This window comes from Salmo salar, chromosome ssa20 (assembly GCF_905237065.1).
Source record: "Salmo salar chromosome ssa20, Ssal_v3.1, whole genome shotgun sequence".
NCBI classification, from domain to species: Eukaryota; Metazoa; Chordata; class Actinopteri; order Salmoniformes; family Salmonidae; genus Salmo; species Salmo salar.
This window is the reverse complement of record NC_059461.1, coordinates 73,530,249-73,544,846: the sequence shown is the minus strand read 5'-3', so window position 1 is coordinate 73,544,846 and position 14,598 is coordinate 73,530,249. Positions and strand designations below refer to the sequence as shown.

Below are 14,598 nucleotides of genomic sequence, written 5' to 3'. Positions count from 1 at the left end.
ACCACCAACTAGCCCTACATCTATATACCACTATTACATACCACCAACTAGCCCTACATCTATATACCACTATTACATACCACCAACTAGCCCTACATCTATATGCCACTATTACATACCACCAACTAACCCTACATCTATATACCACTATTACATACCACCAACTAGCCCTACATCTATATGCCACTATTACATACCACCAACTAACCCTACATCTATATACCACTATTACATACCACCAACTAACCCTACATCTATATACCACTATTACATACCACCAACTAACCCTACATCTATATACCACTATTACATACCACCAACTAGCCCTACATCTATATACCACTATTACATACCACCAACTAACCCTACATCTATATACCACTATTACATACCACCAACTAGCCCTACATCTATATACCACTATTACATACCACCAACTAACCCTACATCTATATACCACTATTACATACCACCAACTAGCCCTACATCTATATACCACTATTACATACCACCAACTAGCCCTACATCTATATACCACTATTACATACCACCAACTAGCCCTACATCTATATACCACTATTACATACCACCAACTAACCCTACATCTATATACCACTATTACATACCACCAACTAACCCTACATCTATATACCACTATTACATACCACCAACTAACCCTACATCTATATACCACTATTACATACCACCAACTAACCCTACATCTATATACCACTATTACATACCACCAACTAACCCTACATCTATATACCACTATTACATACCACCAACTAACCCTACATCTATATACCACTATTACAATATTTTTTTAAATCACCACCCCATGCCAGTACCTTGACCCTAAGTGACCCTTCGCCAGGCCGACTGCTTGGGAGGACGGGACTCTTGTTCAACACACCTTGTAACTCTTCTGCAGTAAAACTTAGTACACCCAAGTACTTATTAGCAACTGCCACCAAAACATCTATTTTCTGTGATTTACATTCCATTTCTGCGGGACAGTTGATAATCATGGCAATGAATGCTAAGAAGCCAACCTTACTGAAGCACACATTTGTATCACTCTGTATTGCCCTAGACCTACTGCTCACCCTTGACTCATCATCCTCTTCTCTCTTCACTGCCTCAGCATACACCTTCTGTTCTACTCTGACCCTGGCAACTACAACCTATCTCTCTTCTAATCCCCAGCAACATGGGCTCCCCCACAATTGACACCCAGTTTTTTCCACCGATACTACACAATCCTTTGTAACATGCCCTCCTGCACACTTCTCACATCTTGGAATCTCCATCTACACACTGCTGCAACATGACCATAAACTTGGCATCTGAAACACCTTAGTGGGTCTGGCACAAAAGCTTTCACGAGATAACTGATTTTATCAGGTAAAGACTGCTTCCAAACTCAAAAGGACAGACAGTGTCTTCTCAGTTTCACCACGCTCGCCACCGGGCCTGTGTCGCACCAAACGGCAGGCGTCACAGACATAGGGAATTTTTTATTTCAGTTGCTCCACCTCAACACTTAACACCACCCCAGTAATCACTCCTTTCAAAGGCACCCTGTCTGGAGAGCAAAGCAAGTCACAGGTCTTGTCCCTAGGCACGTGACACGAAGTGCCCGCTCCCTATGGATGGAAGAAACACAGAAAATCATCAAGTCCACTTCGAACTACCTTCACCGATTCAACAGTACCCAACTTCTTTTCTACCCAGCCTGAGACTACATATAAGCCAAAAGGCATGTATCCACTTTCTCCAAAAATGTAACTTCCACTGTGCCCGAATCATCTTTTGCATGACCATCGGGGTGAGGCTCGGACTTGGAGGACTTCACCACACCTACCACCACAGGTAATTAATTCTCACTCTCGTCAGGTTCAATTTCTGAGCCATCAGACAGCAGAATATATTTTGTACTTCAACACACGTTCCCACTGCACTCGGTTTTTGTCCTTCACTGTCCATAACCATGTCTATCCGTTCACCACGCTCATGCCATGCCTTCATCCGCTGTACTGCTTGCAGAGCACCCGGATAGACTTCCTTCAATACCCACCTTCTTTTCCTTAGCCCGATTTACTAGTCTGCCTATTTCTAACCTCTCCATGCTCGCAAAACTTTACCTCACGTGTGCTTCGTCAGTGGGAGGCAAGGACACTCCTCCATTCGCCTACTAACTAAATGACACTCTCCTCGACCACTCACCAACTTGAGTTGTTTTCAGGTCATGGAGGAGAGGATGGAGGACGGTCTTTTTCCCAAATGAGAATCTCCCCCACTCAACTTGCACACCCAAAGGTACTTTTCCCTAATAGAAGGTATCCTTTACATATAGCTATATAAATATATGAATTTACTTTATGGAATGTTTGGTATATTTGATTGATACAAGAGATAGGATGTTTATGTAGGCACACCCCTCAATTTGTTCAGTTTTTCAAATACCAACTCATCCACCTCAATAACAGATGGTAATTGTTACATTCCATTTGAAGAAAAAAAACTAAGTACAAGAGTCCTCAAACAGAGTTTAATGCAAATGATTGACATATCAAAACATGGGTTTGAGTGGCTAAATGAATTCAGTGACTTGGAGTGTAACTTTCTAATCTGAAACTGAACATGTAAAACCACCGATAACATTAATTCAAACTGAAATGTACCCCATATAATATACACGTTTGACATTCAGGTTCATATAAAAAAGGTAGCAAGTACTCCAGAAAGTATACAAAGGATAATTAAAACTACAGAAATGTCTCATTGGCAGAACACTATATTATGGACCATAGAAAAAGTCAAATCAAATGCAAACATTTAAAACAAATAGCATCATAATATGTCCATATTGTACACAAATCTCCAGATGGCAAAAATACAAGTCTGAGTATGAGTGTGAATTGTGTTTGTGTGTTGTATGGGTGTGTTTGCATGTGAGAAAGGAAGTGTGTGCTGTGTATATTAATGTATTATTCTGAAGCTCGGAAGGCACATTCCAGGGAAAGGGATATCTGCAGGCAGGAAAAGCTCAAGGCTGATTGACCTGGCCAATGAAGAGGATCGTACCTGAGGACCAAGGAAACAACAAGTAATTCTAGAGCAAATACAAGGAAATTAACATAGCATGCATGTCAACAAGAAAGAAAAACAAAGACAGAATATGACCTGACCTTCTTCCCGATGTATGTCGTTTCAATTACACAACAGCTAGATAAACAACTTGTGATCTTTGCCAAAGAGGATGTCAGTCTTTTGAAATGATTCGAGTACATTCTAAAAGTTACAGAAAAATGAGCCAGACAGACAGCATGCTGTACCTGTTGGGTTGTGCCGGATGAGGAAGAGGAAGGGTCGGTCTACGATGACCCAAGGTGGAGAAGACCTGGCCATTAAGATGGCAGCTGGAGGAAAAGGATAAATACAAATCAAAACATGTCTTCAACCTGCCTTATCTTTAATATTCAGAGAGAATATCCACACAGATGTGCAGCTCAATTCAATACAAACACAAAATGACTAAGCCAACAAACACTCACTCGTTGCAGCAGCTGCTTTGGTTCCATCCTCATTGACCTCGATCTTAGCTTTCTGTAGCGCTTTAGATACATACACAGGCTCTGTACCTGAGGGAAAAGTTAGATGACAAAATATTAAAGTCCTGTAAAGTTCACTTGATAAAAACAATGTTCCACTGGGTGGCACTAGAGGACAACAAGTCTGCACACGTTAATTCTGGTCCATAATATCAGAAAGCCTACAGAAGTCGTTAGAAGCATAAGATGTTATTTTCCTCTTCGCCACTTCACACAGGACAGCTAGACATGAATCATGGCTATTTGGAGCTCTCATTGCAGTAAACAGTCAACAATGTTTTCATATATTAGCACCAGTCATCATTGTGTCAAGCCAGACTGAGACCAATGGTTGGTTGATACACTGTCAGAAAGAAGACCTTACAGTTCTATGTGATTTTTTTATGTGTGATCCCAGTGCCACTCACTGAGGTGTCTGAAGTCGGCTTTGCCCTCATCAAATATGTCTGTTATCCCCAGGGCTGAGAGGGCGGCTTGCAGGTCCACTTCGGCTTCAGCAGTAAACCTACACACACAGGCCAATGACGTAATGACCATTTCATTCACCAATTAGTGAAGACTTCTCATACACATAACAAATAGCACAAATGTTGAAGCTAGGAGTGTTAGCATGTGTGTTATTTGCTGATAGGAAGTGCTTCCTGGCCATAGGGCTCCCGGGTGGTGCAGCAGTCTAAGGCACTACATCGCAGTGCTAGAGGTGTCACTACAGACTCTGGTTCGATTCCGGGCTGTATCACAACCGGCCGTGATCGGGAGTCCCATAGGGTGGCGCACAATTGGCCCAGCGTAGTCCGGGTTAGGGGAGGGTTTGGCCGTCATTGTGAATATGAATTTGTTCTTTACTGACTCATCTAGTTATACAAAGGTTCATTAAATATGATTAAAATAAGAGCCAGGAGTGTCTTGTCTTTGACCTGTCCCTGCAACAATACTTGGAAGTTACTTGGTCATTGGGGTGCAACACTACAGACACGCTTATCTGTCATGTAGTGGGCAATAATGTCAGCTCTATACAATATATTTTTTACCTGCAATGTGTTCAGGACATTGCGTCCTACTGAACAGAATCCTGGGTAAGGGTTTTTGACCAGTGAGTGGGTTGTTGTGTTTGGGTCTTACTTGGGAAGCAGCAGGCGGACCTTCCTCTGGTGTAGCAGCTTGGTCCAGCTCTGTACCGTGGCTGTGCTGATGTGAGCAATGACATCACCTAGCGGCGTGTCCTCCTCCGATGGCAGGGCGATCAGCATGCTCATGCTGTTGCCGTGATACGGTAGCTCAATTACCTTATAATTCAGCCCCTGCGGTGTGCTGGCCAGACCTAGGAGATAAGGGGTCAGGAGTATCCATACCGTAGGCTAAGAAGTGTTACCGCATTATTGGTCTATCTGAAATTCGGACAATATTCAACACCCTTATGACGATACTATATCTCTCCTCTATAGTGACATGAATATTGTATGTCAAAGAGTTTAGTCTAGTTTGGCTTTAGTTGCATAATGAGAAGCATGACGTTTGTTGGTTCCCAGGACAATCTGTGGTAGGGATGTGGTCTGCAAGACATAGACGCCAAAACCACAGTGATACCAATCCAACATGTACAATCATGCTGTAAAACAGTCATAAAACAAGTCATCAAAGCTGAACTCCATATGTAGTCATAAAGCAACAATATGGTTCCCATTATACTCATATCAACCCACAGAAAAGTGATTTAACCTGTCAATTATGTCTGAGAAATATGCTTGCCAAATGTGTTGCTCTATAGTATTTACCCTGTAAATGGAGGTTGAAAATATGACTCCCAAGAGTAATGATTAATTCATGAGGCTTTCACAATTTATTATCAAAAATAAACTAGGCATGTCAGGGAAATAATCCCAGACAGTCCAGAGTAGCTATTCTGTCCTGAAACTGTAAGGCATTGATAAATACCCCACTTGACTACTCTTAGGCCAACATGACAAACTCTATCCATGTCACTTAACAGGCTAAACTTCAGCCAAGATGGAATTATGTGGTCTAACTACAGCAGACTAGTACAGTATATAATTTCACACACAGGTCAGAATATTAGCCCAGTGAGCAGGTCAGAAGGGTTCAGAGTGGTGTCTTAGGTCTCAGAGCAGAACTCACCAATGTTGAAGACCGACAGCTGGGACATCATAGGGACCTTGTATGCACTGCCGTCTCCCGCGTTGAAGGTTCTTATCTTGGTGTTCTCCAGTTGAAAGCGGGACTTCCACAGGCCTTTAAAGTAGATGGCGTTGACGGCCACCAGGCGGGTCAGAGCACCGTCCAACATGTCTGCCTTGACCAGAGTGGGGATGTGGCCTGTAAATTAGAACACAGCAGTCAGGAAAATGTATGATTCCAAAACAAATGACACACTGACCAAAATAAACAATGAATTGAATAGGACAAGTTAGTTACCCCCATTTAATGTAAAATCCCCACAAGACCTAGTGAAATGAAGTCTGGTGCTACATGAATGTAGCCTAATTACATACCAGTAGAGATCTATGGTAATGTTCTAATTGACTGTCTGATAAGAGAATTATCTAACAAAGGTAAATGAATCAATTAACCATGATGAATTATTAGTCATACAGCAGGGTTAATGAATAATCAATGTAATGATCAATGTAGGGATCGATTGGTCTGATTAGTTCCGGAAAGTCCAGGAACCACTGGAGAGGGAAAGAAATGTGTGTATGCAATTAGTATAGAGAGATAGAGAGACAGATGGTCAAGGGAGTAAAACTTCAGAGAGTTCCTAACCTTGAACGAAAGGAACAGGCTGAGCCAGAAGGTGATAAACAGCGTGAGAAGTTTATGGGGGTTGCAGGTCACCAACAGTTTGTGTGTAAATGCATGTGCGTAAGTAAGCAAGAACTATATAATGACTTTTGTTATCCTGACGGCAGAACGTTCTGAATAAAGCTACAGAAACCTTTTGCAGAAAGCTGAGTCCTTGCCTAATTATTTTAACCCATTGTCTTACAAACCTTGGACATTAGTCAAGGCAAATTGATTATTATCATCAAGATATAAAATTCCTTTAACACTGTCCTACAGTAAGCTTGTCTCCAGTTGGAGTCTCACCTTTGGTCTGGTTGTTGACCCAGTCATTGATGGTGGCTGCAGCCACCTGGGTGTCAGTGAAGTCCAAGGTCCGGCTCTCACACTGGAAGTTGGCCCTGTTGGAGGACATGAAGGCCTCCTCCATAGGGAAGCCCTGCTGGGAGAACATAGCGTTGGCGATAGTCACGATGTCCTGGTTGGACTTGGCTGTCAGCGTCTTGTGGAGCTTCCTCAACATCTTATAAGGGCCTGGAAAGAAGAGTTGGGGAATTTCAATGAGATATTTGGGGATTTTATGAAAACCTTGTCGTTCCTCGGGGTAGGAGTATGACTGGAAGGCATGTCCTTCAAGTCATCATGTTGTTACTCTGGGTAGCGCAATGACTGGAAGTCTAGAAGTACAGTAGCATATGCTAGCGTACCTGTAGACTTCCAGTCATTGTGCTAATACTAGTTAGCATTGGCTCGCAAAACTACCTTTTAACTTCCTTCATGTTGCAAGGAGACATAAAAATGGTATCCATGAGTTCATCTGACTCTGGGTAAGAATAAAATTGGTTTAATTGGCAGAATCTTGCAGTATCCCTTTAATGAGAGACACTGGATGAGGCTATGAAAGGACTAGTATTGAGGGTCTTACCATTCTTCTTGTAGCGGAGTGCTGTGAGGAGCTGCCTGCGGGTCTCTCCATGGGCGCCTGGCAGCAGCATGCCCAGGATGGAGGCAACGCCGTGGGGGGAGAGCACCACGTTCTCCTGGGGTCTGGAGCGGGCCACCTGCAGGAATACCTGGAGCCCCAGGTCAGAGCCCCGTTCGCCATAGGAGGGGGCCTGGGAGAGCACCCCCCGGTGGCCACACAGGGTCACCAGCACACACAGGCACAGTAACGAGGGGAGGCCCATCTCAGGTCTCACTAATTGACTCACACACCTGGAAGAGGAGAGAGTGTCATGGAAGTCATTTGTACGTAGGATTATGACTCAACGTGGTTCACCACAATCCAAACAGAGAGAGCAGTCTTGCATGTTCTTGTTCCTTATGGTTTTGACAGGAGCTGAAAGGTCTTGTGCCCCTATGGCACTGGCCTTAGTATCACTATTGTCAAGTGAAGTGTTAGTCATGCTGTCTAAACATGACTAATGGATACTGTCAGCACCAAAAACCAGTAACAAGTAGTGCACTAATTACCTTGTTATTGGCACCTCATTGCCAGTCTTTCTATAGTTCATATTAAGTCTTGTTATTGGCACATCATTGCCAGTCTTTCTATAGTTCATATTAAGTCTTGTTATTGGCACCTCATTGCCAGTCTTTCTATAGTTCATATTAAGTCTTGTTATTGGCACCTCATTGCCAGTCTTTCTATAGTTCATATTAAGTCTTGTTATTGGCACCTCATTGCCAGTCTTTCTATAGTTCATATTAAGTCTTGTTATTGGCACATCATTGCCAGTCTTTCTATAGTTCATATTAAGTCTTGTTATTGGCACCTCATTGCCAGTCTTTCTATAGTTCATATTAAGTCTTGTTATTGGCACATCATTGCCAGTCTTTCTATAGTTCATATTAAGTCTTGTTATTGGCACCTCATTGCCAGTCTTTCTATAGTTCATATTAAGTCTGTTATTGGCACCTCATTGCCAATCTTTCTATAGTTCATATTAAGTCTTACAGCAATTTTTAGAAGACTACATCAGCTCTAGCCTCCTTCCTGTGGAAACACTGGCTTTATGCAACAGCTTGCAATAAAACCCAGACAACCATTGTCTAAGTACAGATTGAGAAACAGATGGGGTGGGTGAATTATATTATAAAAAATATTAAATAATATAAGTAAGGAGTTTGTCTCTACATATGGCCTATATCAATACATTTTTATTTAACTAGGCAAGTCAGTTAAGAACAAATTATTATTTACAATGACGGCCTTCACCAGCCAAACCCAGACGACACTGGGCCAATTGTGCGCTGCCCTGTGGGACTCCCAATCACGGCCAGTTGTGATACAGCCTGGATTCATACCAGGGTGTCTGTAGTGACGCCCCTAGCACTGAGATGCAGCGCCTTAGGGTTCTTGAGTGGCGCAGCGGTCTATCAAGCCAATCATTGGAATTCTCTGACATTCCTTGGGATGTTTAATCCTGATCACAGTTACTTTGTTGTGAAACTGTTTGTAAAAGCAAAAGCCCTGGGAACAGTAGGCTACTCACTGTGATACAGAACAAGATAACCCAACACCAAGCCCGATCTTGACCAGGAACTATCAACAACACTCAGTCATAGCCTCCTGCAGCCGAGGTATTTAAGGTTGGTGACAACCCACCCGCCTCTTCCCTACAAGTTAATTAAACTAACTCCAGTTCAGACATGTACAGACAGACTGTAAACAGAGCTCCTTCCGAGCTGTGTGTGTGTGTTGGCTGGTAAAATGTAGGCTAAAGCCTGCCCTACTGTAGGCTATTCATAAAAATTGGTTGCAAAAGTGAAGGATGCCAGTCTGGAAATTTGAATAAATAAATTAGTTGACAAGCAGCCAACTAAATCACCTTGACATCTACTTTGAGAAACACTATCCATGGATTGAAAAAAATAAATGAACAGCAGTTTAATTCTGCATTTCAGTTCTGGAAATGTGGTGGGCTTTGCTAACAGTACATGACGTTTAACCGTGAAGTCGAGACAAATGAGAATATGACACAGGTGTTGACCAATGATGACCATTGTTTACAAAGTAGCTAATTAGAATAGATCCACTTTGAAGCGTTGCACTTGAAGTTGAATATTCGTCCACCCTGGCTGGCAACAATGTGGCTTCACATCACTCATCTCTCCAACTGTACATACGACGTAGGCTAGCCTGAAACATAGTAACATTGCCATATCCTACATACATTTTTTAACTGTATATCGCGTCTCCATGTGGAGATAACAGATCCTTACCTGAATAGTTTGGATGTAAATGGTCCAAAAACGTTATTTGAGCATAAAACAGTTCCGGTTGGTAACGCAATATGAATACGACACCAGCCTCTCTCGAGTTACCAGAAGAGTGAACAGTCAGGCACAAGGTCTCCGTCGATGTTTGTCCCAAAGGTAAAGGTGCTGTCTGACACTCAAGGTTATGATATGGAGGGTTTTACTGAGTTGAACTCCGCCCTCCCGACAGTCAAATTCGAATCGGAGAACGGTTGTTGAGAGAAGAAAAAATAACGCATAAAGTGACAACTTGCAAGTGTATAGTAGGCTACTGTAAACAGGAAGTGACAGCGAACATGTTAACGAACATGAGAACGCCATAGTATAGTGTTTCCTTGATAGTTCACGGTTAGAAATAACTGTTTTATAACTGCTAGCCTACCATTTGGGATTCAAAATGGTTCATTTAATTTAGCGTTTTGCATGTGATATGTGTCCTATTTTAAACATTTGCTTAATTTCGTTTACTCATTTCTATTAACCTCATATTATGTTGTGGGTCAATTTGACCCATTTCCACTTTTGAGTTGTCTAAAACACTAGTTAATCTATCTTTTTCTACATGAAATTAAATTACTTTTACTCATTTAGGGTCATGAACCTAACTTCAAAATGTGGACACACTGATATGTTTTGGAATGTCTGTGTAGATTTTGTATACAAACCTGATGTTGTGGGTCATTTTGACCCCGAGGCTTTCATGTGTAGAGATATTTACACAGATCCAAAATAAACAAGTGTCTTTGATGTATTTTGTTTTGACTGTTTCTGGTTGCACTTTTATAATTATATTTGGGTGAAAATGAGCTTTCCCAAGCTTCTCCTCAGTGTGAGTAGAGCAGATCTCTGACACTCCAAAATGAGCTCCGAACAGAAAATGCTTGTTTGGGAGAAAGGAAATATGTTCAACAAATAGTTCTTAAATATAGAGTTTTTGAAATCAAATGTTCTTGTATTTCTTCTTTCTGAAAGGTCTGACAAGACAAAATAAAGTTGTGTGTATTAACTGTGCGGGTCAATATGACCATACCACAATGGATGTAATTTTTTTGCAGAAAAGCACAAGGGTTAATGCACAGACAAGGGAGTGGCTCACCCCGCAATGACATTTCATACCCAGAAGAGAAAGTGTTTGTAACATAAAGTTATAAGTAGCCTATTCAAACTCCACCTCTCCAACACTCACTATGGAGACATTGGAAGACAGCTTGTATTGTAAGTCAGTTTCCCCCAGTGGCCCCAGTATGGGTCCCCCAAATAACTGTTGGCAGGACAAAAGGACCACCTGGTGCCTCTGTTTACCTGTGTGCCACACACACACATTATGTTTTAAAGAGTTAGTGGATGTATGGCGTGTTGAGTTACAGGAGATTAATTAAGAGTGAAGGTACACAGTGGCGATTTTAGCATGTACATCTTAGTGGGGGGATGCATGCCAGCAGCGCGACTACAGTACATAACACAACACTAAACAATACATGAATTTCGGTGCCCACAAACTTTTAGGGTCTACATAAAGCTGTCCCAACACCTTACCACTGCTACACCTGGCCTTGTCTGCTAGCAAAACAGTTAATTCAGCCTCATTTACTGCCTTTACATTGTTTTTGATATTGCTGACTTGCTTAAACAAATGTGGTTTCTACTGACAATTGAAATGTACAAACTATGGCATAAGGGGACGACAAGCGGATAAGAGGCAAGCCGTAATTTCGATAAAGACATTAATGAGCGAGCTAGGACGGATGTAGTCAATATAACTATTTGTTCAGCGCTTTTGAAATGTACATGGACAGAATTCAGAACATGGGCCGTTCTTACAGTGTTCTCCCTGTACACCAAGTCAGAACCGTAGGATAAATTAAGGGGGCATATAAGCAGACAATGAAAGCTCTTACAAAATTCGATTTTTATTTTATTTATTTAACCTTTATTTAACTAGGCAAGTCAGTTAAGAACAAATTCTTATTTACAATGATGGCCTAGGAACGGTGGGTTAACTGCCTTGTTCAGGGGTAGAATGACAGATTTGTACCTTGTCAGCTCGGGGATTCGATCTAGCAACCTTTCGGTTTCTGGTCCAACGCTCGATGATTGCATTTCTCTAAAACAGGTTATAGGCTACATGTGCACCACCAAGTCAGAACAGTAGGCAAAATTAAGAGGGGAAAATAGACCAAATTATTAGGGTGAGGCACGTGGGCTACTAACAGTTTACTACACAACACTTAGTATTACTTTCTTAGCTCCAGTATACATATCTCCCTGCCATATTACATAATTTATGCAGTAGCATACAATACATTTTTGGCCTCACCTTGTTGTGCTGTGCTCACTTGAACAGGAAGGTGGCGCAGCGGTCCTTCGTGGGCAAATTTTGTCATCGAACTTTATCATCAAAGTCTGGCATTCTCTTGATTTATGGTGATTTCAAGACAACTCGGAACTCTGAAAAAAACTGTCGAATCATGATGACGTCAGTGATCTTCAGGTCGTGGCTCTTGAAAGAGGCCCGAGTTCCGGATTTACAATTCCGAGTTGGATGACCGTTCAAAACGTATTTTCCCAGTCGGAGCTCGTTTTTCCCCAGTTCCCAGTTGTCTTGAACTCACTGAAGTCAGATTTTGCAGTTCCGAGTTAACAGTTGTTCTGAGTGCGGCACAAATTATGCTTCATTGACAGCATGGCCAATGTTGAATGTTTATCATTTTAACCTTGGAAAAGAGACCCTTAATCCCAGATTTGGGACCACACAGCCACTCCACTGAATAGCAGGCTAGTGATTGCTTTGCCACTGATTCCTTCCAAACCACTCATTGTTGAATTTGCGATTTCCAACTTGTGTAGTTTTTGTCCAATGGCCAATGAGCACAGATATGTTTTATCTATAATTTCTCTTCATATGACAAGGATTAAAAGGTATATTCCCAGTAGATTGTCAACTTGATTCATGATGATGACTGCTAGCTAAGATTTTGAAAGTATGATGTTGTCATGATCAGTCCAATCAAAGCTACTGTAGTGATTTGACGTCATTTTATCTGCGGCCAACGACCTTGAGCCTTCTTGGATGGGCACTTCTAATGTAACTCTATGGCAGCGTGTATGTGGTTATGCAAGCATGTCCAGCTCTTAAGGCTGATGTAACTAGAAGCAAAGCAGATCCTGCCTGCAGACTGCTGTCATTTACGCAAATAACATGTGCTCTATTGTAGGCTATATCTACAGGAGATATTGGAGCCATCTCTGCCCTTCCCCGTAATAGACCCTTACTCTATATCTACAGGAGATATTGGAGCCCTCGCTATCCTTCCCTTTAATAGACCCCACAGACAGAGCCTTTGCTCCTCTGCCCAGGTTGGAACCTATAACCATTGCGTACATTTCACATTACATTTCTGAGTGCACCATTTCTGAAAAGTCTGCGCACGCACACAAATATTGTATAAACTTGGCGAAAACAATACATTCTCGTTATAAATAAGACCTGTCATAAAACTGCGCGTGTGAACGAGCATTAAAACCCCGCCTGGAAAACACCCTCCATATACCTTTTATGGCGCCAATAACGCTCTTTATTTGCAGTATAATTTAAAAAACGATTGGAATTAGGCCAAGGCAGTTTCTTAAAGAGCAATGGCTTTTTTGATCACATTTCTGTAGTGTGCGCAGAATGTTTTGATATTTTGTAGTGAATTTTTCAAACTAAACAAGCATGTTACCAACAGTATATAGCGAGTACCTGTCCATGCATTCAGAAAGATTGATTGTATATTCTAAACAATTTAAAATTAGGATAAACGCTACAGCCCACACTATGCAAAAGATGAATTGTTGTTCAATATTTAGTTAAATATATTATTCGGTTTCTATGTCCTGCCTTGGTATAGGCTCTGAGATTAAATAGACAATTATGCCCCAATCTTATCGCACTACAATACTGTGTAGACGACCTATACGTTCAAATATGTTACATAAACTACCACTGTGTTGGCAGGATGTTTTAATCTTTAGCAGTAATTTATGATGTATCTGGAAAAGGATTTGTGTCAGTTTCTATAGGATTAAACAATGGCACATTGTTGACCTGTCAGCAGAACGTTTGAATTCAACAATATTTTGCATCAACTTTTCCCCCAACCTAAATATGATGGATTACCCATGAATTCTGAAACATTGTAGAGAAAATACAATTACAACCACTGGGAAATGTGGAAACATTGATTTTACCATTGTGCCCCCAGTGGGAATAGGGTAGCCTAGTTACAGTAACATACATAGGTCCTACTTCAATGTCAAATATAAACTGTTCACCTGTTACAGTAACATACATAGGCCTACTTCAATGTCAAATATAAACTGTTCACCTGTTAAATTTGACTGTATATTATAAACTGCGCTGCCTATGGCATTGCAAAACTTGAAATATATATTTAGCCTTTCTATTTAGACTACTAGGTTTAAATAAACAAGAGATGTGCATGGTCATTAGTTGTATGGCTACTTCGAGAATATGAACCCGTCATAGCCTGCAATGGGCATGGAAATAAAATACGAAAAAGATTGCTGTGTAATTATTTTAGATTCTAAAAATAAAACTTGCCCACACACATTTTGTAAATATGCAGTTTATGAGGCCCCAGATGTTTCAGAGTTCACATCCCACCCCATGTGTTGCTGTGGGTTGAATCCAGGGGACTGAGGGAGTAGTGGCCCTGCTGGGATATAGAAAGGGGATTGTGAAAAGAAACACTGTGGCGAGAGAGAGAGAGAGAAAGAGTGGAGAGAATACAGCTGTGTTAGGATCATGTCCTGGAGAGGGATTTTGCAGTATCACTGAATCTCAAGCTCTTAAGGACAAAACCTCCCCATACATTCTTGACCAGGGCAAATATGACCTGAAAGATGTACTGTAACACAG

At 41.5% G+C, this 14,598-nt stretch overlaps 1 protein-coding gene across 1 annotated transcript; it reads right to left on the bottom strand.

Moving 5' to 3' along the window:
• Window positions 1–2,540: 2,540 nt before the first annotated feature.
• serpine2 (serpin peptidase inhibitor, clade E (nexin, plasminogen activator inhibitor type 1), member 2) lies at window positions 2,541–9,784 on the bottom strand. Its single transcript, NM_001141691.1, is given in 9 exon segments — window positions 2,541–3,090; window positions 3,342–3,425; window positions 3,561–3,647; window positions 4,025–4,122; window positions 4,740–4,938; window positions 5,754–5,951; window positions 6,723–6,950; window positions 7,342–7,631; window positions 9,642–9,784. Coding segments are annotated over 8 exon segments (1,194 nt in total). The 5' UTR covers window positions 7,604–7,631; window positions 9,642–9,784; the 3' UTR covers window positions 2,541–3,052.
• Window positions 9,785–14,598: the final 4,814 nt, after the last annotated feature.